This window comes from Anser anser (genome assembly GCF_964211835.1).
Source record: "Anser anser genome assembly, chromosome: 10".
Taxonomy (NCBI): Eukaryota; Metazoa; Chordata; class Aves; order Anseriformes; family Anatidae; genus Anser; species Anser anser.
The window spans coordinates 3,294,674-3,314,338 of NC_139730.1; the positions used below are offsets into that span (position 1 = coordinate 3,294,674).

Below are 19,665 nucleotides of genomic sequence, written 5' to 3' on the forward strand. Positions count from 1 at the left end.
CTTTTAGTGCTGACCGACTGCCGCGGCCACCTAACGCAGACCCAGCGACAGCGTGGGGAGGGGGATGCACGGGAAGATGCTCCCAAGGCAGCAGAAAACTGGGTGCACCCAGTTACCCTTCTTCAAGAACATTTTTCTCCTTTTTAGCCCAATATCCACCCATACCAAGGAAAAGTCAGGTTGCTGGGGCTCCGAGGCTGGCACTCGTGATGCTGCCAGACAGAGCCTTATTGTTCCCTCGCAGTCCCTTTCGTGTCTGCATCCCTCTGTGGCTCGTGTCCTCCACCGCAGGCACAGGGGAGGAGGCTAACCCACAGGGGGGTGGAAGCTCGCTTTAAAGCCAAGAAGACACAGGAACAAGCCGGAGGAGTTGTTCTCAGTTCTGCCTGCCGCTGTGGCTCTGTACACTGGTGTGAGATCCCCAGGTCCTCCGCAGACAAGGAACAAATGAATTTACTTTGTATTTTTACTTATCAGAGTATTGACAGATATCAGAGGATACCCCCCTGCACAGCTTCAGGCAGGGTCTGATCTCCAGCAGCACTTTTAGGTGGAGACTCAGCGACACCAAACCTAAAGCCAGAGGGCAGCCGGCAGGGCAACGCATCTGCTCTCCTGCCTGCTGAAGCCAGCTGAGCCTGAGTCATGACACGAACAACAGCCTGGTGTGCCAGGAAAAGCTGTCACGGCTAACCCTAATGTGATAGCGACCATTGTGAGCCGCGAATACAGGGTACGCGATTTACTGTAAGTCAGCGCGGAGCACGGCGCAGCCAGTCAGTTCCTGCTGAATCACTGCCTGGATGTCGTGCAACAAAAGAGGCTCCCACTCCGGCCACTGCCTGTGACGACAGCGAGCACATCTCCCTGACTGCTCCACCTCTTCTCGGAGACATCAGTCCTGCAGGCAGGGAGACCCTCGTGGCTACGCTCACCCTGCTTTCCAGGGAGCAGAAGTGCTCCCAGGGCCATCCCACTGTACTTTCACTAAGCGAAAAGCTGCAGTTTAAGACATTTACCAATACCAGCTGAGTTTTTCCACTAGTTGTTGCCAGTCTGTCGCAGAGGTGGGTGACAGAAACCCACGATTTCTCAGCCACTTCAGTGCAAAGCTTCAGCTGCCAGCGGGTCGGGGCTAAACTGGACTGGGAACTGCTCCTGACCTGCTGGCTGAGGTGCAGGAACGCGATCCCTTCTGCTGCCTTTTGGCACTGGGTGGTCACCTCCGGCAGATGCCAGAGCACAGCTGGGTCAGTGGCTATCGAGAACGCACCAGAGTCCATCTGCCAGATGTGAGGTCATCTCCCGCCTTCTCCTGCATGAATTTGGGTCCTTGTCAGGTTGGATCATGGAGGGAAAAGCAGAAGCAAAGGGACTGTCAGGAGATTCTTGTGTTTTTTTCTGCAGCTGAACCAAGAGCTGCCTCAACGCTGGGAATAATGCAACATCTCTGCCAAACTCGGACCCCAGAGCACAGGGCAAACGTGCTTCACTGCAATCTCTTGCAGCTTCCAGATCCAGGCCCCTCCAAAGTTGACGAAGGGAAAAATAAGCAGTGGAAATTTCCAGCCCTGAACGCAGGTGCTGAGTTAGTGCCCGGCAGCGTTAGGGAAGGACTTGCGGTAAGCTGCAGCACTTGCTGGTGGACTCTCCCTTCCTACCAGTCTCTTTCTTGCCATTCTTCCCTGTAGCTGAAGGCTTTCAGACCCGCTGAATGCCAGCCTTGTGCCAATCTCTGTAGTCTCCAGGCAGTTTACACCAGGCGTCGTTTACACTGCTCTTTGCATCATGAGTACATTTTAAAGCCTCCAAGCCAAGGTTGCTGCCCTTTCTTACAAGTTCTCTGCTCAGCTCTCCGTCTCCAACCGTTTTCATCTAATTGCTGCGGGCGGAATGAAGCATTTGAGATTTCTAAGCAGGATGGGTCTTTTGCTCACTTCCAACTTCCTTTGCTGAAGAATCGAAGCTCAGGGCAGCGCTTTGTTTCAGTTCCACGTGTGGAGCTGACCAGTGACATGCTCATATTGTCATGGCTTAAGAAAAATTTCATCCTTGTGACTAGGGCAAGCAGAATCTAGGGTACTGCCATCAAAGACCAGTGTTTAGCAAGGCAACCTATTTATTTGGGTGCAACTCTTACTGCAGAGGAGTTTTAACTGACCGATTTACTGAAAGCAGAGCTATACTGGGCACAGGTCCTTCAGACATTGGAGAGGGGTTGAACGGTTTCTCTTTTACTATTTGCTCTTTGCAAGTGTCCTCTGCTCTTCAGAAATGTCACATCAGAGATTTAAACCTGGATTCCCCTACAGCTAAACCAGGGTCCTTGCTTTCAACAGGGAAACTTCTGTCGGTGCACTGAAATACAAATGACTTTTCCTAGTTACTCACTCACTTTCTGCATTCTCTGGCCTTGTGCTCAGGATAGGGGGGCAAAGAAACTGAGCAAGACCTGGAAGGGCTTGGCAAGCCACTTCACAGGATGATTTTAAATTGCAGTGCACACTGCAGATGGCAGCAAGTCTCCCAAAAGGAAAACGTTCGGCAGATATCTATTGCCACAGCTGCAATTTCAAAACAGAAGAAGGCCAGTTGTGTACATTGGCCCTCTAATGGAAGCTTGTTCTAACATCTGCAAAATATGTTGTGTGTCAACACCCGGACCAGATTCCCAGCCAAAAGGAGGGTGGGAGGGAGTAACAAACAGGGAACTTTTCACTTATAAAAGCCCTCCTTTTCACCAAAAGAGCCTTATAAAAAGTGGCCTCTATCTAGGTCTCCATTTAATCACTGGCATGAAAACCAGGGGAGCTGTAAACTTGCCAGCATACCAAAAGGGTGAATTTTCCCTTTCAATGCAGAATTTGGGCATATCTTTCTCCTAGCAAGAAACGAAAGGTTTGAGAACAGGTCTCACACCCTTTGTTGGTTCATTCAGCAGAGCAGAAACACACGCAGCTCCTACACAATTTGCCTAAGTAATATGCTTGCAAATAATAAAAATAATTCCTACTATGCTGCCCATCCCTGAGCACACAGGCTGTTTCTAGCCTCCCTGGGAGTAGGTGTGTACACACAGAGTAGCCAGAAGGATCCCACAGGGGCAGTTGTGGTGGTTCAGACACCCTCCAGAAAACACACCAAGCCGGCCAGGGTTAGGCGCTTTCGATCTAAAATTGACATTATTTGTGATTAATGAAGTTACAAAACAAACACTGAACCCCCAGCCAAACTGGAGACACTCACTGCTCTGTAACCCTGTGCTGAGCAGAAGCTCTCTAGCACGGGTTCTTATTTCCAGGCTACCATAACCTTGGTGCATGTTGCTTCATATCCCTTTTCTCCCGATACAGACTGTGCCTACTTGAAAAACACGCATCATTCACCTTCCCTCTCCGCTCCCGCCCCGCTCCATGTGAGCATTTTGGGACAGGAGGACAGTTCTGATTTGTTGTTTGGAACCAAGTTTAGCACAATGGTGCTCTGAACTCAGCTGGGGCCCGGAGGCACTGTCAGATGAGTAAATGCTAAGTGACGGCAGTGAAAGAATAAGCAGCAATGACAACAACGACTAAACAATCTCCATTTATTTAAACAAAATGGAGATGAGGGAATGCATGTCAGTTGATATTTTTGGCCGTTCATATTCTTATGGAAATTAGGATGTTTCGTGTCCCCTCACAACCTCTCGGATCTGGAGATTTAATAAGATCTTTTAAGCCAACAAAATCACATTGGAATTAGAATGTAAGTCAAAGTGAGTTATCTGAGAGCAACAACAGAAACATCCCAGCCCAAAAAGATGCTGACATGCAGTACGCAGGAATGCAGAAAAACCTCCAAAGTATGTGTGGTGATGATGGACATACACAGTAAGGGCAAGCTCATCCCTGCAGACAGGCAGAGCTCGGGTGGATGTGTAACTTCTTTGTGGCACCAGCCTGCTTATTTGGTCCCGGATATAACCACATGCTGCGCAGGAACCTACGGTTGTAGTTTCATTACATTTGCAGAATAAATCTTTTCTTCCAGGAGCTGTTTGGCTGCAAGTAACGTTGCACTGGAGTTGCTCACATGAGCATCTCCCAGTTCAGGAACTGTCTCAGGACATGGATCGGGATCGCTGATTTCACTGGAGCTTCAGCAGAGCTACAGCACACACAGCTGGGACAGGGACACTTCCTCGCCCAGAGCACGTGGGTTATTCTCCACTGCTCAGGGAGTATTGGAAGAAAGAAAGTGATAAGGCCAAAAAATATCAAGAGGAAAATGTTCTCGTAAATTGAGTAGCAGGAAGACTGATTCACTGACACAGTAAGAAAGTCTACAAGACAATAGTGTTCCTCTTTGCATATTGTATTCTCAGCTACAGGTCATTTCTCCCAGCTGCCAAAGAGCAGCTTTGAAACCTCAGAGCCTTTCGTCTGCTCTGGGCACAGCTGCCTGGGGACTCATTTTGGAGTTAGCAGAATTGAGGGTGATGAGAAAGGCAATCCTACCTTCTTACCCGGTGAGCGGATTAAAATGAAACGGTTTTTCTTTTTTAGTAGTGCACGCACTTCCTGGCACTTGTCATAACTCTCCAGTTCCACTGTTTCTATGCATTTCTGTTCATCCTGCAGAGAGGGAATGAAACATTATTATAAATAGGAGGCATTGAAATCAATCATACACCGTCAACTCTGCATGTCTTCCCGTTGCATCTGTCTAAAAGCTCTTCTGCCTTAAAAATAAATCTGCATGCAGACAGCAAGCCCCCATAAATCGGGCTGGTATCCCACCAAGAAAACACCCAGGTCTCTAAGCTACAGGCTGATTTGTGGCTAGCGGTCCACAGCAGCTGAGCAAATAACACATTGTGGACAGGAACACCAGGCTCTGCCATCTCTGGTGGCCTCATCCAAGGATCTGCAGCCAGAAGCAAGGTGGGAAGGACTCTGCCCCAGCTACAGGCTGTGAATGCCGTGTCAGTCCTGCCGCGGGGGTTTTTGCTGCTCTTTCCAATGAATAGCACACTGCACTTTTATAAAGCTTCCTGGCACGGTCTCAGAGCACCCCCAAAGTCCCACTTGGCCTGGCTAAATCACCTCCCCCCTGCGATGAATGAAGTCGATGTTATTCTGCTTCTTCACAGGGCAGAAGATGGCACAGGCATCGCAGCACCGCCCGAGCCCCACAGGAAGCCCGTGGCAGAGCTGAGCTGAGATCTGAGCTCCTGCGAGCAAGGTCAGTGGCAGCCACATGCGACTGGGACATGCTCCTCTCACAGCCGTGCTCTGAGCTGTCAAAATGCTGAGGACTGGAAATACAGTCCTGTACAGCCAGCACAACTGTCGGGGCCAGTGTCTCGGTGGGGAATATTTATCTCTGCTGTATCTACACCAACGACTGCAGGCCACGAACTTGGCTCCTTTCACCCACTAACATAACTAAAATTCCAACTCGTGGTGCGTGGCTCAGCTCAGCTGCAGAGCACCAGCCCTAATAGGAATTGCAGCGTAACGCCGGGCAGATAATACAATATTCTCCGTGTCTCAGACATGAACAGCCCCAAACTCCCTTTGCTACATATTACACAAATAAGCAGTGAGAATCGCGGAGCAGTTCTTGCCAGTGAAGTGCTGCAGTCAGCACGCCTCATGAACCTCTCTATTACCATCCTAAATTAAAACCTCCGGCCATGACCATCCCCAGCTCTGAGGCCGCTCCCAGGGCAGCGACTCGTACCCGTACGAGTTTGTATTTAGCAATTCCTGTAGCAGCGAGGGGGTGTGGGGTGAGGAAATGTGTCGTAGCCAGGAAGTTACTGCGTGGCTGGAGGCAGGGAATGGAGAGTTCAGAGGGAAGTGGGCTGCGGGGAATTTCCTTCACTTACCACTTGACATTTAAGTCACTGTGCAGAGCTTGGGCTGCGTTCAGTTTTTTTAACCCTCCTGTTTGGAGATGGGGGCCCAGCAGAGCGAATGCGGGTATGCACAGCAAGTTCTGAGCCACGGAGGGATGTCTGGATCTAATTTAGGTTTATTATTTTAATGACATTGCTGTTTATTTCGTTTAACACTGAGTAGGTGAATGTGACCAGAGAACTGGGAAAAGGTATATTAGGAGGAGGAGACGAATCCTGCCCAAACCTAAAACCTCGCAGATAAAATCCTGCTGACACTACTGAGCCCTTTGAAGGCACAAGGCTCCCGCTGCCTTGTTCTGTAATGTCACTGCAAAAGGACAGGGATGGAAATAATAACCCCTCAGCAGCCAACAAATGATAGAGAAGGGTGAGGTCAGGGATACAAGCGTAGGGGACGGGTGATCTCATCCTGCCCTTTGGTGGATGACCACCCACAGCACATCACAGCGCTGCCACACGACGGCTGCGGTCGCCAACTCCTACACGAAGGTTTGCTGGGCTCAGGATGGACGTGGCTTGGCTGGGCTCTGACGAGAGATCAGCACAAAGCCTCCCGGCAAACCTCCCCATCCTTGCAGGGCGGCTGTGCCCCCAGCAGAGCCCACTGGCTCTGCGTCACCCTCCTTGTCCACGCCACCCTTCCTGCCTCTTGGACAGGAAACTGCCCTCACATCCCATGCCAGCCGCCCTCCACGTTTTAAGAACTGTCACGGGCTGTGACAGAGCGAGGGGACAAGAAGGACTCAGCAGGTTGAGGAGCTGCGGCTTTGCTGGGCCATCGCCTCTTGACTTTCAGCTGCCCCCCTCCTCCCTGGGCAGGCTTTGGGATTATGGCCTGGCCAGGGAATAAAGGCACGGAGGATGGGGACATGCAGGGCCCTGCCTCACTGGGACACTGCCTTGACTTTGCAAGGTGTAGCTCCTTCATCTCAGACCCTGGAACTCCTCAAGTAAGTTATCCTCTTCGGGGAAGGCAGGGAAGAAAGCAGCCAGAGAAATATGAAAACTCCGTGTATGAGGCAAGGGAAAAAGTTTGTGAGCTCAGGCAGTGCCAGAATGGGGCTTTTGTCTCCGTTTTACCCTTGGCGAGTGGCCAGCCCCTCTGTGTGCCTACCTGGTCACAAAGAGATCCTTTATGGCTACTCTGCGCAACTCAGATAAAGACCAAGGGCCTGACCCTGCCACAGGTCTCCAGGTCCCTCCAACCTCCTGCGACCCAAGAGGATGCTCAGCGTCGGGCAGGGACAAGGTTGCTTTTAGCAACCCTGCCCCTACAGACTGGTCTCAAACACTTTTTAGACAAGTTCCCGCTGCATTTCACCTCTAGCGTCCCAAGGAAGTTAAAGCAACTCTGTTCCATTGTGCCGAGATGCAAAGGCTGGATTTAGCTGCCTGCATCCTCGCCCAGCAGTCTCGCCTCCCAGCAGAGCACAGCCTGCAGGCTGCCCCATGGCGCCCCATCTGCTGCCGATCTGACACCTCTCACATAGCCACAGAGATGGGAACAGGGAATTCCCTTCAGGCCTCTTTCCCTCTACAGATTTTAATGCTTTTTTTTTTAAATTGCTTTTGCACTCGCTGTAAGGGACAATCAATAAGACACGTAAAACCCTGGTACAGAAAACCCTACACTCATGCTTTAATGCAGAAAAACAATTCCATTAGCTATTCATAGAGCAGAGGCTGCTACTTAAACATGTATGTGTCTGTAAGTGCTTCACTTGCTTGGCCCTTAGGAAGAAAATTACTGAATGCCTATAGATATTAATGCATGTGCTTAACCAGAGAATCACACTTGGCAAACCTACAATTTCCTGAATGAAGAGGTGATAAAAAGGGGAAAAGATGCACTGAAATTTTCATTTATCTGAAAGTAACATTTCCAGCAAGGACCTCATCACTGATACACATTAATGGTCTGTGACCCTCCATTCACTGTACATCTCTAAACTACTTGAAACAATAATCCTCTTCTCCAGCTGAGGATCTCAAAGCGTTTTACTAAACCACATTTGGGTGTACATTGCTGTCACTGTCCCAGTGGAGAAACGCAGGTTTTAACTGCACCACTGAGGTCACACAGGAAGCCAAATGCCGGGTGGATCCTCTGGTCTCTAGAAGACACTTTGCCAAGATGACTTTTGCCCTGTCATATGCTACTTTTTAAAAAAAAAATTAAAAATTAAAAACTTTTAACCAAAAAAAATCCAACTTCTAATCCAAAAGACTCCCTCTCTCTTATCCATGGAGTGATGGCATGGATTTGTTTAGGCTCTCTGCATAGGATCGCCTGTTCTTCGTATGCCCTCTGTAGTTCCGGGGGCTTAATTTTTATTCCAGCAAGAATACGCAGAGACAGGGAGACAAGAAACACCATTATAAAATAACCTGCCTGCTGGTTCTGTGTGGGTTTGTGCACAACGTGCCTATCACTGAGACTTCTCAGTGATTTCCCCAGTATCCGAACACCGCAGAGCTGTACGGATTTGCACAGGTGCATCTCTCCTGACATTTGGGTATGCAATGTGTATGCTGTACGTGTGTCCTTCTTAACCGAGTCTTAGCTTACGTGAGGGTACAGCTGCAGGGTGCTGTAGATGGAGCCAGAGCAGATAACAAGAAATACATCACCCTTCGTATTGCATCAGCCCGCTGAAACCTGCAGCACAGCGAGGTACGACGACTGTCACCCGCCATCTGCTCCAAGTAACACAATAGCCCTTTGCAGTTTGCCTTCGGGAGGTAGCTCCACTTTGAAACAGACCAAAAGCCTGATGAACAGATGCAATATGGGGAACATGCTTCCAAGGCAGGTCAGAAGTACATTCCAGGAGATTTCTATTGATGATGCTAAAATACAGTGTTTGTGTTATGCTCAGGCTGTACTTAAAATGTTATTGCCAGGATCTTTTGTTGGCCTTCTGCTCCGCTGTTATTCTGCACACACAAACTTCAGAGACAAGTGCAGCTGCCAGCTTGTGCAATTGCATAAACAAGTGTGCCTGCGTATGAAAAAACTGCTGAAGGCAATATTAACACCTCTTCACGAAGGGCTCCAGCACACCAGGGACTGATAACAGGACAATGTGTCCAAGTCACTAGCTCATTTCCTGGAAATCTGATGGGCTTAGATCAGTTTCAATATGCAGACTCTAAACCTGCCCTCGCACACAGAAGCTGATCTCCCTCCCATTTAACCTACTTCAGTCTAACTTCGGATACATACAGAAATAACTGTGTATTTCTGCTGCCCAATGCTTTATCTCCTTTCTCTTTCTAGGGCCGTTAACCTCCCGTCCAGCAAGCACCGAACAATCCCATTTAAAAATGTTTCTTCCTAAAAGCGAAAAAATGCAGATCGAGATCCGGAAATAAAAGCCACCGGAGCACGCTGCACCACAGGCTCTCCTTTGACATTGGGCAAGTCACTTCTCATCTCAGAAACTTAGTTCCCCAATTGTGAGATAGAGACAGCAATGCTGCCCTGACTCACGTTACTGGAAGATAAATGCAGTAATAAACACGAACTGCCACAATTCTGTGGTAACGGGACCCCTCCTGAGTACAGAAAATTGCCATTTCCTTCAGTTTCCCTGTAGTAAGTCTGCACAATCACATGCTATCCTATTGTGCTATCAGGTAATTTTGTAGCAATTTCCTCTCCTAAGATATTTGACTTCACTGTAAGTCTGTTTAATAGCCTATAGATATTAACATGATCCCTTATTTACAATAATGGGGCCTTGTAGCTACTGTAGCTTACAGATGCAATTTATTACAGGATGTTACCGCAGTCCGCAGGCTACCAGAAAACATTATGTCTGGTTGTTACAAATGCCATTTTCCTTGTTGAGATAATAAAATAACCCTTTAAATGATCGGGATTTTTCCTTCTTCTGAATGTCTGTGAAAATTAATCTTACTTTAAAAGCTTCCTTTTCCCTTGTGGTAATAAGAACCTCCATATATCTTGTTTTTAAAGTCGTGCCCTCGAAAAAAAAAAACTCATGTTTATGGACTCAAATCTATTTGTTCCTGTAGCTTCAGCTGGAGTCAACAGGTGTCTGGGGGACCTGGATGCAATCTGCAGAGAGACGACAGTTCGCGGGACCAAGCTGTATCGCCCTGTGTAAGAGCTGCAGGTCTCGAAACCCCCACGGCTTTGCCTGTCTTCCAAGCTGCTCATCACCTGACACTGACTTCTCATTTTGGTATTCTTGCACTCTTCATGACATTTCAAAACTAAGAACAAACGCCTCCAGAAAGCCTCGGGATTTGGAAAGAGCAGGAGGGTTCAGCGTACAGGAGGAGGTAATACCATTTAACCTAAACTGCTCATAACAAATCTTCTATATTAGGCAATACTATGTTTTTTTCAAAAAGAGAACCAAGCTCATTTGTCAGTCCCGTTGTTCCTGAAACCACCACAGCAGCGCAACTGCTGAAACATTTCCCCATTCTTGTTCCCTTGACACACTGCACAGAAACTTGACGTGCTTTTATTTTCTATCATCCTGATGCCCACAACTGACCCGGACCCCTTGTGTCAGACGCCACGCAGGCGCACAGTCCTCGTGCAGATTTGCACTGAGAATTCCTGCCACTTCTTCTGACACATGCATGCAAAAACCTCAGCCCAGAGGCTGCTTCTAGCCACCACGTACCAGCAGGGCTTAGACTTAGCTGCCCCTGTCTCAAATCTCTCTGGGCTGCAGCTTATGTGACCTGCTGTGGCAAACTCTGCTCTCACAGAGCCCCTTTCAGCCCAGCAGCAGAGAGGCAGGTTCAGGAACTACCCACCTGGGCAAGCAGTCCCGCTGCAGCCCAGCAGGACTGGCCCTGCACTTTTCGTTCTTCTCGCATGAAGATGCAGGGCAGATTTGGCTTGGCTCTTCTTTCTCATTTGATTAGAAACAGCTCTAAATGAGGCCATGAACTTAAGGCACGCAATTTATCTAGGGAAGTCCAGGATAAGGCTCCCAGGGGTCCTTCCCTCAGCGCTGGCTTGCTCAGCTAACAGGAAGAGATGAGCCAAACCCAAACTGTGTCCCCATTTAAGGAGGAAGGCAAGCACTCAGGATCTTGCCCTGCGCCCATCGGTGCCTAAATGAAACCCTGAAAAGCCTGGCTAGGAGCAGCTCCAGCTACTTGAGGGGTGCCAAACAGCTGCGGGGCTGTCTGTCAGCCCCTCTAGCAGCAGGTGGGCAGCCGGTCTGCTACAATGCAGTTTTAGCCTTTAAATGCCAAAAACTACTAGCACATATCCTGCTTCCGCCCAAAGTTTTACTCTGTTTGCCTTGTCACAGGATGTCCTGCCCCCATATTTTTTTTTTGACAATAGCACTGTCAAAATATTTACTGGCTGAAATATTTATGATATATAATATACTCTAAAATGCAGCAGCTGTCTCTTCTTCATAGCATTTAACCTTCCCGAAGATATCTGGAGAAGTCCTTTTGAAGGGAATGGGCGGGAGGGAAGAGTGAAAAATGCAGGAATGTGTGTCACTGAGGGCCTTTATTCAAGGGAGTTAGCTGTGACCATACCTCATCCTCAAAGACCACAAGCTGCGTTTTCCGTAGCTGGATGTAACGATCCTTCCACAGTCCCAGGAGTCCCCCACTGCTTTTCTTAATCCAGCCGAATTTCTCTGCGGTTGGAGCAGGCTTTGGTTTCTCTGAGACCTCCTCCTTTGTATCCTGCAAGGGCACCAAGAAAAGCAGAAGGGAAAAGGAACCACGTTAAAAGCACTTTCCGTCCATCTAATGACAGTCTTCGGAAAGCCTGCCCAGAGCAGACCCCAGCACCCACCACATGTGCTCCCTCCCCACCAGATCACACGGAACAAAGCCTGGGACCTGGCATCTTCCAGAGAAAACTTCTGCGAGGAAGAGGGAAGCTCAGCCAGCTCCCCCCGACAGCCAAACCTTTGGGACAGGGCTGGGGAGTGGACAGCACGGACCTTGGCCACTCCTGAGGATGCTGCTGGGATGGCGGTGAGTCCCCCTGCTCCTTTGCTCCCTGTGGCTCTTTGCACCTCTTTTAGGGAAGGTTCTCCCCTCTGGCTGGTGCACCAAGTGCCCCTTTAGAAGCAACACTCATGTTTTGCCCACAGTCACTTCTGCAAGCTCCTCTAGGTCTCGCTTTGCTCTCAGAGCTGCCCTGCTCGCACGGAGTCACCGTGACCTGTCCCAACATGCACAGCTGCTTTGCTCTCTGCTTGCCACCGGCTGCAATGGCACTGCAAGGCTCCCGTGACCAGCACAGCTTTGCCCTGGACCAACTCCCCACGGGGGGTTCTGCAGCAGGAGGGCCAGGACTGCACCACACCTGCACCGAGATGCTTCTGGCCCGGCACACGGGCTCTGGCGGGGCCGCTGCCGTGAGCCTCTTTCCCAGGAGCAAGCAGAGGAGCACTGCTCGCCGCCTTCAGCTGGGCCAGAGCTGCTTACAAAAACACCTCGCCAAACTCGTCACCCTTACAAGGAGGCCAACCCCAAATCCTCCAGCACCCTTCCAGGAGCCACGCTGTTAGCCCAAAGCTTGGCTTTCCTCCTGGGACACGGCACTTCTGTTGCCTGTAATGACAATAATCCTCCTGCAAAAACGCGATGCATTTTCACTACGTAAGGATGTATGACAGAGGCAGGAGACCGAGCATCCCCAAATGGTCCTGGCTAGCTGCTGAATGAAACCTTTGCTCCTAGGAAAAAGAAAACAAACCAAACAAACCAAACCAGTGTGGCTATAGCCATCATGTTTCTTAACATGAGGAAATCCCACGTGCATCGGAAGGAGTCAGAGCTGGACACTCCCATGGCCAGAAGGGAGTAGGGATAGAGCGAGTGAGTACGGACGAGTTCCAAAAATTCAGAGGAAAGCCTTGCTAACAAATCTGTTTTCATGCACCAGACTCCCTGCGAACACACCCTTGGATTGCATTTGGGTGAGCTGTTCCTCTAAAGACAGAACTTGCACCCACAACGAGAGGAAAAACAGATTAAATTCCCTGCGCACGGGCACTTCTTCCAACCTCCAGCAAGGCTGGGGAGAGGCTTCACGTTTCCAGGTAGGTGCAGACCAGGCACAAGAAACGCAACCAAACAGCCTCCCGTAAAAGTAAACCACACAGAAACGGGCGACGTTCTTGGCACGCTCTGTAGAAGTTGTTTCAATTGTACCGAGCTGCGCCCCAATACAGGATGATAGAGCATAAAAAAGTTTTCCGGGAAATGAGGGGTACTGTGGTTTTGTTTTTTTTAAGTTGACTTTTTAGGTTGCCAGGAAGTTGTATTCAGTTGTGATCTGCTATTTCAGCAAACATCAATCGCTGCACAAATATAGACCTGTTGGTCTCCTGACTGAGCACCCTTTGAAGTCATTTTTAGACAATTGGGCATGGACTTCACCCTCAGTTTTCATCCTAGCGGTTTTGCATGGCTGTACCTGTACGAATAGTGACTCCAGACCAAGAGCTCCCAGGCTCCCCATTACTCCCAAATGTTTTTACTTCTTAAGGTTTTCTGTTGGTTCTTTTTGCTGTGCAGATTGATTTTTACCATTCTTTCCCCCCTCTCTGCAGATGGCAGAAAGGCTATCTGAAAGAAAACACGTGCCAAATAAGTCTGTCTGTGGCCTCTGTGCTCTACAGAGTGAAAACTACCGTTTTCTGTGGTTTTACGATAAAAGTACTCACTGTAAGGTCTCAGCACGGCACAGCTACTTCTGAAAAAGCAACCTGCCCTGCTAGCCAGTTTTGTTGGAGTTTATTTTCATGCCAGCGCTCCTGTGAAAGGCCGAGCTGCAAGGCTACAGCCGAGGTGATCTCGCAACCCCCGCCTGCTCCCACTGCCTACGCCAGCTCTCTGACATTTCGGGGTCAGTCGCTTTTCTCCGTACCATCACAGGGCTTCTGCCCCTGGGCTAAACTGGCCCTGCGTGTGCTGGGAGCCAGCGCTGCCTGGCCGCTTGCTCTCTGTAGGTTCCCAGAGTACTGCTAAGATCCGCGTGTGGAAGAACCCCTGCACGGGTCACTCTCCAAACCCCGCAGGACCTCCTGGCAGTGCCGGCGTCCCAGGCCTCGTGGAGCGTCTGCCGGGAGGATCTCTGAGTCCCCGCCTGCCCCAACGTGCCAAACCCCAACTTGTCCCCGTCAAGAGGCTCCCAGTGCCAAGGATCTCTGCAGGAGGAGGAGGCAAAGCCTGCCTCTGCCACCCAGACCCGGAGCCTCCCGCCTGCGAGAGCCCTTCGCAGCCCCCCAGAAGAGGGAGGACAGGATGGGATGGAGCCTGCTGCTCAGCAGACAGGAGCAGCCTCGAGCAGAGCGCTCGGCCCCGCATCGTGCAGCAGTCACCTGAGCCCAAGGTGCCTGTGTAGCCCTCTGGTCCTGTGTCATTAAGGCTGCGAGGACGGTGCCACGGACCAGCCGGGGGAGGTTTGCCAGGGAAGGCCGCCGTCAGAGCAGGACTCTGTGTCCACTCCGCACCCGCTGCCTGCGATTCCATGACTAAAATTGGAGCGCGGCACAAAGAGATGATTTGCTGGTGTCAATTCAGCTTTGTGCGGGGATTCCTTCTGCTGCAGGCAAGAAACGCTAAGATATCCTTTCCAGGATGTTCTGGGGCTGGATTCATGCCTGACGCTGGTGTAAATCCACGAGAATAAACCCACTGACATCAGCCAAGTGAGCCAGCGTAAACGAGGGAAGAACTGAGTTGTCCTGTCACTGGCCGAGGCCAAAGGCACTGCTCCCAAAGCCACTCCATACAAGTCGTTTTTGCAGTTTATATCACGGGCTTTAGAAGCGCAGCACGAGTTTGACTCTTACAGCCTGGTTTACGCTTCAGTTTTACGGCTTAGCAGAGCTCAGCATCCTGCAGGGGCACAGGATGGCGTTTTATTTAACCATTAGGCAATGATTTCTACCTCCCTCCCCCAGTACTTGAAGGGCCCACAAAACCACAGACTTTTCATGGCTTCTAACAACAACAAAAGCCCAACAGCCGAGTCGTGGCGGTGTTTTTAAGTCGCACACGCTGCCCAGAAGTGGTTCGCTCTGTCACAGTTGCTCCGTTCAAAGCAAGCAAGAGGTGCAGCCAGCTCATCCCGGGTTATCTACGCAAGACGAATGCAGCTCCAGACGCGTTCCCAGACCTCAAATCTTTTTCTGCCCTTCCACCTTCCCTTCCGACAAGGCTCTTGGTGCTTCCACTTCTCCCCGGCCTGCGGGGACCAACCACCTCCCCGGGCACAACCCGCTGGCATCCACGTGAGCCTTGGCAAGCTGCAGCTGGGGCCCTGTCCCCAAAGGGCTCCCCGGAGGGTTCCTTTGCCGAGCGGCCCCGCGGCAGCCGGGCCCCCCAAACCCTCCTTGCTCCTGCCCCTTGGGCCGGGTGCCAGCTGGACGCGGTTCTTGTGCCGTGGATTAATTTCACAGATGCCGGCGGATAACGACAGCTTTCGGTCGCGACCAACCCGGGCCGCTCTGCGGCCTCCCCGCTGCCTGTTTGGGAGAAGATTTCCTTCTCACCCCATTTTTGGGAGCCGAACCGAGGGGGACGGGAGGCGGGCAGCGGCTCCCAGCTCCACGCACGCCGAGCTCTGCGGGCAGCCTCCTTTGTGCATCGGCAGCGATTACGCGGGGTCGTGGGGCTGGGAGAGCCCGGGCGTGAAACCCCACGCGTGTCGGGGGGAGCGCGGCCGGCAGGGACGCGGGAGGAGCAGGAGGAGGAGGAAGAAGAGGAAGAAGAAGAGGAGGAGGAGAGGACAGACCCTGCGAAGGCTGCGGGCTCCGGCACGCCCGGCTCTGCCGCCGCTTGTCCGCCCCGAGCGCGACAGGGGGCAGAAAAGTTGGAACCGGGGGCGCCGGCTGAAAAAGCCAGAAGTAATTACGGAAAATAATAATAATAACTCGGCAAAATTTTAAAAGACCAACGTGGCCGGGCAGGGCGGCTGCCCCCGCGCTTGGCAGCCGGGGGAGGCACCGAGGGGCTCCCAGCCCGTCCCGTCCCAGCGCGTCCAGCCCTGTCCCACCCTGGCGCGGCTCGGCACGGCCCGGCACGGCCCGGCACGGCTCGGCACGGCTCGGCACGGCTCATCACGGCCCTTACTCACTTGCTCCATGGCGGGGCAGGGGCCGGGGGTGCTCCTCAGGGGCTCCGCGGCCGGCGGCGTCCCGCTGCGCAGCGCGGCTCCGGGCGGCCGGGCATGCCGAGCCGAGCCGAGCCGGGCCGAGCCGGGCTGTGTCCTCCGCACCAACTTCTTGTCGAGCAGGAGCAGCAGCAGCAGCAGCAGCAGCAGCAGCAGCGCCGGTTTCCGGAGCCCCGAGGAGGCGGGGATCTCCCCCCCCTCCTCCCCAAGCCCGGCCCGGCCCCGCCCGGCCCGGCCCCGGTCCGTGGGGAGGCAGCGCCCGGTGCGGGAGCGGGGCTGGGAGCTGGGGGGAGAGGGGGGAAAGGGGTCTCGGGGGGGTGTGGAGGCTCGAGGGGAAAGGGAAGGGGGGGTCCTAGGGTGGGACCGGGGGGGGTGGGGTGGGATCTGGGGCGTGGGAGGGGGATAGGGTCTGGGGGGGGCATGGTGTGTAGGGAGGGGACAGGTCCCTGGGGTGGGACGTGTCTGCGGGGTGGGGTATGGACCGCAGGAGTGGGGCAGGGTCTGTGGGGTGGGACGCGGACCGTAGGAGTGGGATAGGGTTCTAGGATTGTGGGACGTGGACCATGGGGTGGGACAGGGTCTGCGGGGTGGGGCAGGGTCCTAGGGTTGCAAGATGCGGACCATGGAAGTGGGACGGGTCCCGGGGGTGGGACGTGTCTGCAGGGTGGGACGTGGACCACAGGAGCGGGACAGGGTCTGTGGGGTGGGACATGGACCATACGAGTGGGCCATGGGGTGGGACAGGGTCTGTGGGGTGGGACGTGGACTGTAGGAGCAGGGCATGGACCACGGGGTGCAACAGGGTTCCGGTGGTGGGACACAGCCCCTGGGACCCTTGGGGTGCAGCAAAGGACCGTGGAGGTGCGACAGGTCCCTGAGTGTCAGCCAGTGTCCCCATGGGCACGTTAGGATCCCCAGGGGACAGGCCAGACCCCCACGCTAGGACGGGGTCCCTGGAATCGGAGGCTCCCCGCGGTCAGGCACGGCACAGGGTGGGACAGCGTCTGCGGGGACAGGAGCAGCAGGACAGGGCACAGGATGCACTGAGGCGAGGGATGCCCACGCAGGTGCCGCCTGGGTGCTGAGCATCGTGGATCCGTCATGGAGCAAAGCCCCGGTGCATCTCCTGGGGCTCAGCTCCACGTGCCAGCACGGCTCCCTCAGCCCCAGCGCCGGCTCCGGGCAGCACAACGCTCTCGTGCCGGCGGGTTTCGGCAGCGGGGCGATGCCTCGTCTTAGCCCAAGGGGAGCAGCTGGGAAGTGGTCTTCGGTGGCAGAACTGGTTAACGCAACTAGTCACGCTCGAGCTATTGTTCTCCACTGGCATTCAGCTTTGCAGACTTCTGCTTCTATTTCGGGCCTGCTGAAGGGCTCGTGTACCCAACAGCCTGCCTGTTTTTCTCCTAATTATTTCAGTCGGTCTAAAAAAAGACATTACCTCCCTCCGCAAACCTTGCCTCCATTGTTCTCGGAAGAGAAGATAGAGGATGAGAAGGAGAGGAGAAGAAAAGTATCGGCACCAGTTCCCTCCAGGTTAAACGCGCCTCTGCACGGGTATCACAGGGGCTTGGAGGAAAACAGGAGGAGGCTGCTGAGCAGCGATGGAGGAGGCACCGAGCACTGGGTGCCCCCCTCCTACGTGGTCTGGGGCTAGCAGAGGAGTAGGGAATCGCCCTGGGTTCGGAATGGGAAATCCTGGGGCTGCCAGGAAGCAATTTCAGCATTCCGTCCAGGGCTCGAAGATGCTGCACGTTGCACCTGCCGTGATGGGCGAGGGTTTTGTCGGGGGGCTGAACGCGCTGGGAAAAGCAAAGGGAAGATGGAGAGGGAATGGCGGGCTCCCCGTTTGCTCCACTTGCACGGGGTCGGATCCGGGGCCGGAGCTGAGAGCGGGTGCGCACAAACAGCTATTAGTGGTCACGGGAGAGGAACACCCTGGCGGCACCTCCTTCCCATCAGCTCAGCCGTGGCTTTGGCAGAGGCGCCGGTCTCACCGAGGTGATACCTCTGCTGCGTAAACACTTTCGGCGGCCTCACTGCCCCCCCGCCACTGCTGGTAGCAGCATCGGGCCCGGAAAGCGCCGATGTGGTGCGGGTACAGGCGCTGGGCAAGCAGCTGGTGGGTTGTGAGCATCCGAGCCCTTTGGGTTCCTCACCCTCGTCCCACGCCAGGCACCTCGGAAAGGTGGGACCAGGACCCCCGGGCAGCAATTCGGAGCTGTGGCCGTGCTGGGGACAGCTCTGTGCTGCCCAACAGCAGCTTCGGGACTGGCTTAAAAACGTTTGCTCTTGGTTTAAGTTCCCAACCCTCAGATGGGATAGATGGTATTGCAGCCAGGCTTTAAAGTGATAAAAAATCCCAGGCACGTCGTTCAGTCTTTATTTTCCTGGCTGGGCCGTGAGGGGAAACCTCTGGCCGGGCAGATAGAGTATAGGCTGTGCTTCTGACTCTCCCGGAAAATTTTAATCGGCGAAAGAGTGAAGAATATTTTTAGCATGCAGTCACCGTGCATGTGAGGACGTGTGCGTGGCTGCACGGGGATGGCCGTGTCGCTGTGGTTTATCAGCTGCCGCGAGCGCACGGAGAGCATCGCACTGCCCTTATCCCCAGGAGGAGCTGGAGTCCACGAGAGGAAGGCGAGGAAGACGTCGGTCGTGTGAGAAGGTGGAGGCCGGTCCAAAAACGCCGTCTGATGACAGCACAGGGGCAGGATCCCACCCGGCGTCTTATTCATTGACAAGAAGCGGCGTGGTGCTGCTGGGACAAGCGGGACGGAGCCGCACGTGGCACCGAGGAGCTCGTGCTGGTGAGTCACGGCGCAAGGACCTTTGTTTGCAACCGAGCCCTGGGCTTTAACCCCTCCCGGCCGCTCACGTGGGCGCTTCCCTGCTGTGGGGTGGTGGCATTCGGGGTCCTGCAGCACCTCCGCGTCTCCCTGCCATGGGAAAGGAGGCGGCTTGCCGGGGCAAAACGGGGATGCCTTCGGTTGTCTTAAAAATAGTGAGCTGGAGTAACGTGATGAAGGCCTGGGGCATGAGGGCGAGTGTGGAATTAGCCGTGCCGCTTCGTGCATCCTTTTTAATTTCTGTTTAAATTAGCCCCTCTCAGCAAGCCCACCTGAAAGGCAGCGGGTGCAGGCTGCAGGGTGTTGCTGCTGGTGTCCTGGTGACGGCCGCGTCCCTGAACGGCACAGACCCCGCTGGCGAATCGCAGCCACCGCTTCTGTTGTGAACGTGAGTCCGGGGAGATGTGCTGTGGGGTCTGGGGGGACTTGTGGGTAAAAAAAAAAAAGGGAAAGAAAGGGAAAAAAGCCAAAATTAAACAACGTGCACATAGCTATGGGTGGTGTACCGAGCAACCCAGTGACATTGGCACCCCAGCCTCGGGAGCAAACAGGAGGCCGGGCAATTTCTCCTCACTGCTCCCCTTAGTTTTGGGGCTGTTTCGGCACGGCGGTGCCACCGAGCTGGGGGCTTTGCCTGAACCTCGGTGACTGCTGAATCCGGCCCCTGGTGGGTGCTCCCCGGGGAGCTGGGGCGGCTCAGCCCGGGCTCAGCTGGCCACGCTTTCTTTCCTCATCCCCTCGTCTAAAAAGCAAAATCCCCC

The 19,665-nt window shown here is 53.4% G+C and overlaps 1 protein-coding gene and 1 long non-coding RNA gene across 10 annotated transcripts in view; one reads left to right on the forward strand and one right to left on the reverse strand.

The window, feature by feature from the left end:
• PLEKHO2 (pleckstrin homology domain containing O2) overlaps window positions 1–16,412 on the reverse strand; it is a 28,815-nt gene extending 12,403 nt beyond the window's left edge. The window contains exons 1-3 of the mRNA XM_083849587.1: window positions 16,023–16,412; window positions 11,456–11,608; window positions 4,500–4,616 (exon numbers count right to left, since the gene is read on the reverse strand). Coding sequence (XP_083705713.1) covers window positions 4,500–4,616; window positions 11,456–11,608; window positions 16,023–16,031 — 279 coding nt within the window. The 5' untranslated portion in view covers window positions 16,032–16,412. The remainder of the gene's footprint in view (window positions 1–4,499; window positions 4,617–11,455; window positions 11,609–16,022) is intronic.
• Window positions 1–19,665, forward strand: part of LOC310904598 — a 57,073-nt gene that overhangs the window by 27,919 nt on the left and 9,489 nt on the right. For 8 of the 9 annotated variants that reach the window (XR_014588453.1, XR_014588454.1, XR_014588455.1 and 5 more), the window contains 5 exons: window positions 5,135–5,226; window positions 9,189–10,219; window positions 11,744–15,792; window positions 18,670–18,865; window positions 19,158–19,292. This is a non-coding gene — a long non-coding RNA (uncharacterized lncRNA). Of the gene's footprint in view, window positions 1–5,134; window positions 5,227–9,188; window positions 10,220–11,615; window positions 15,793–18,669; window positions 18,866–19,157; window positions 19,293–19,665 lie in introns of all 9 variants that reach the window. The other variant, XR_014588457.1, reaches the window with a different exon arrangement.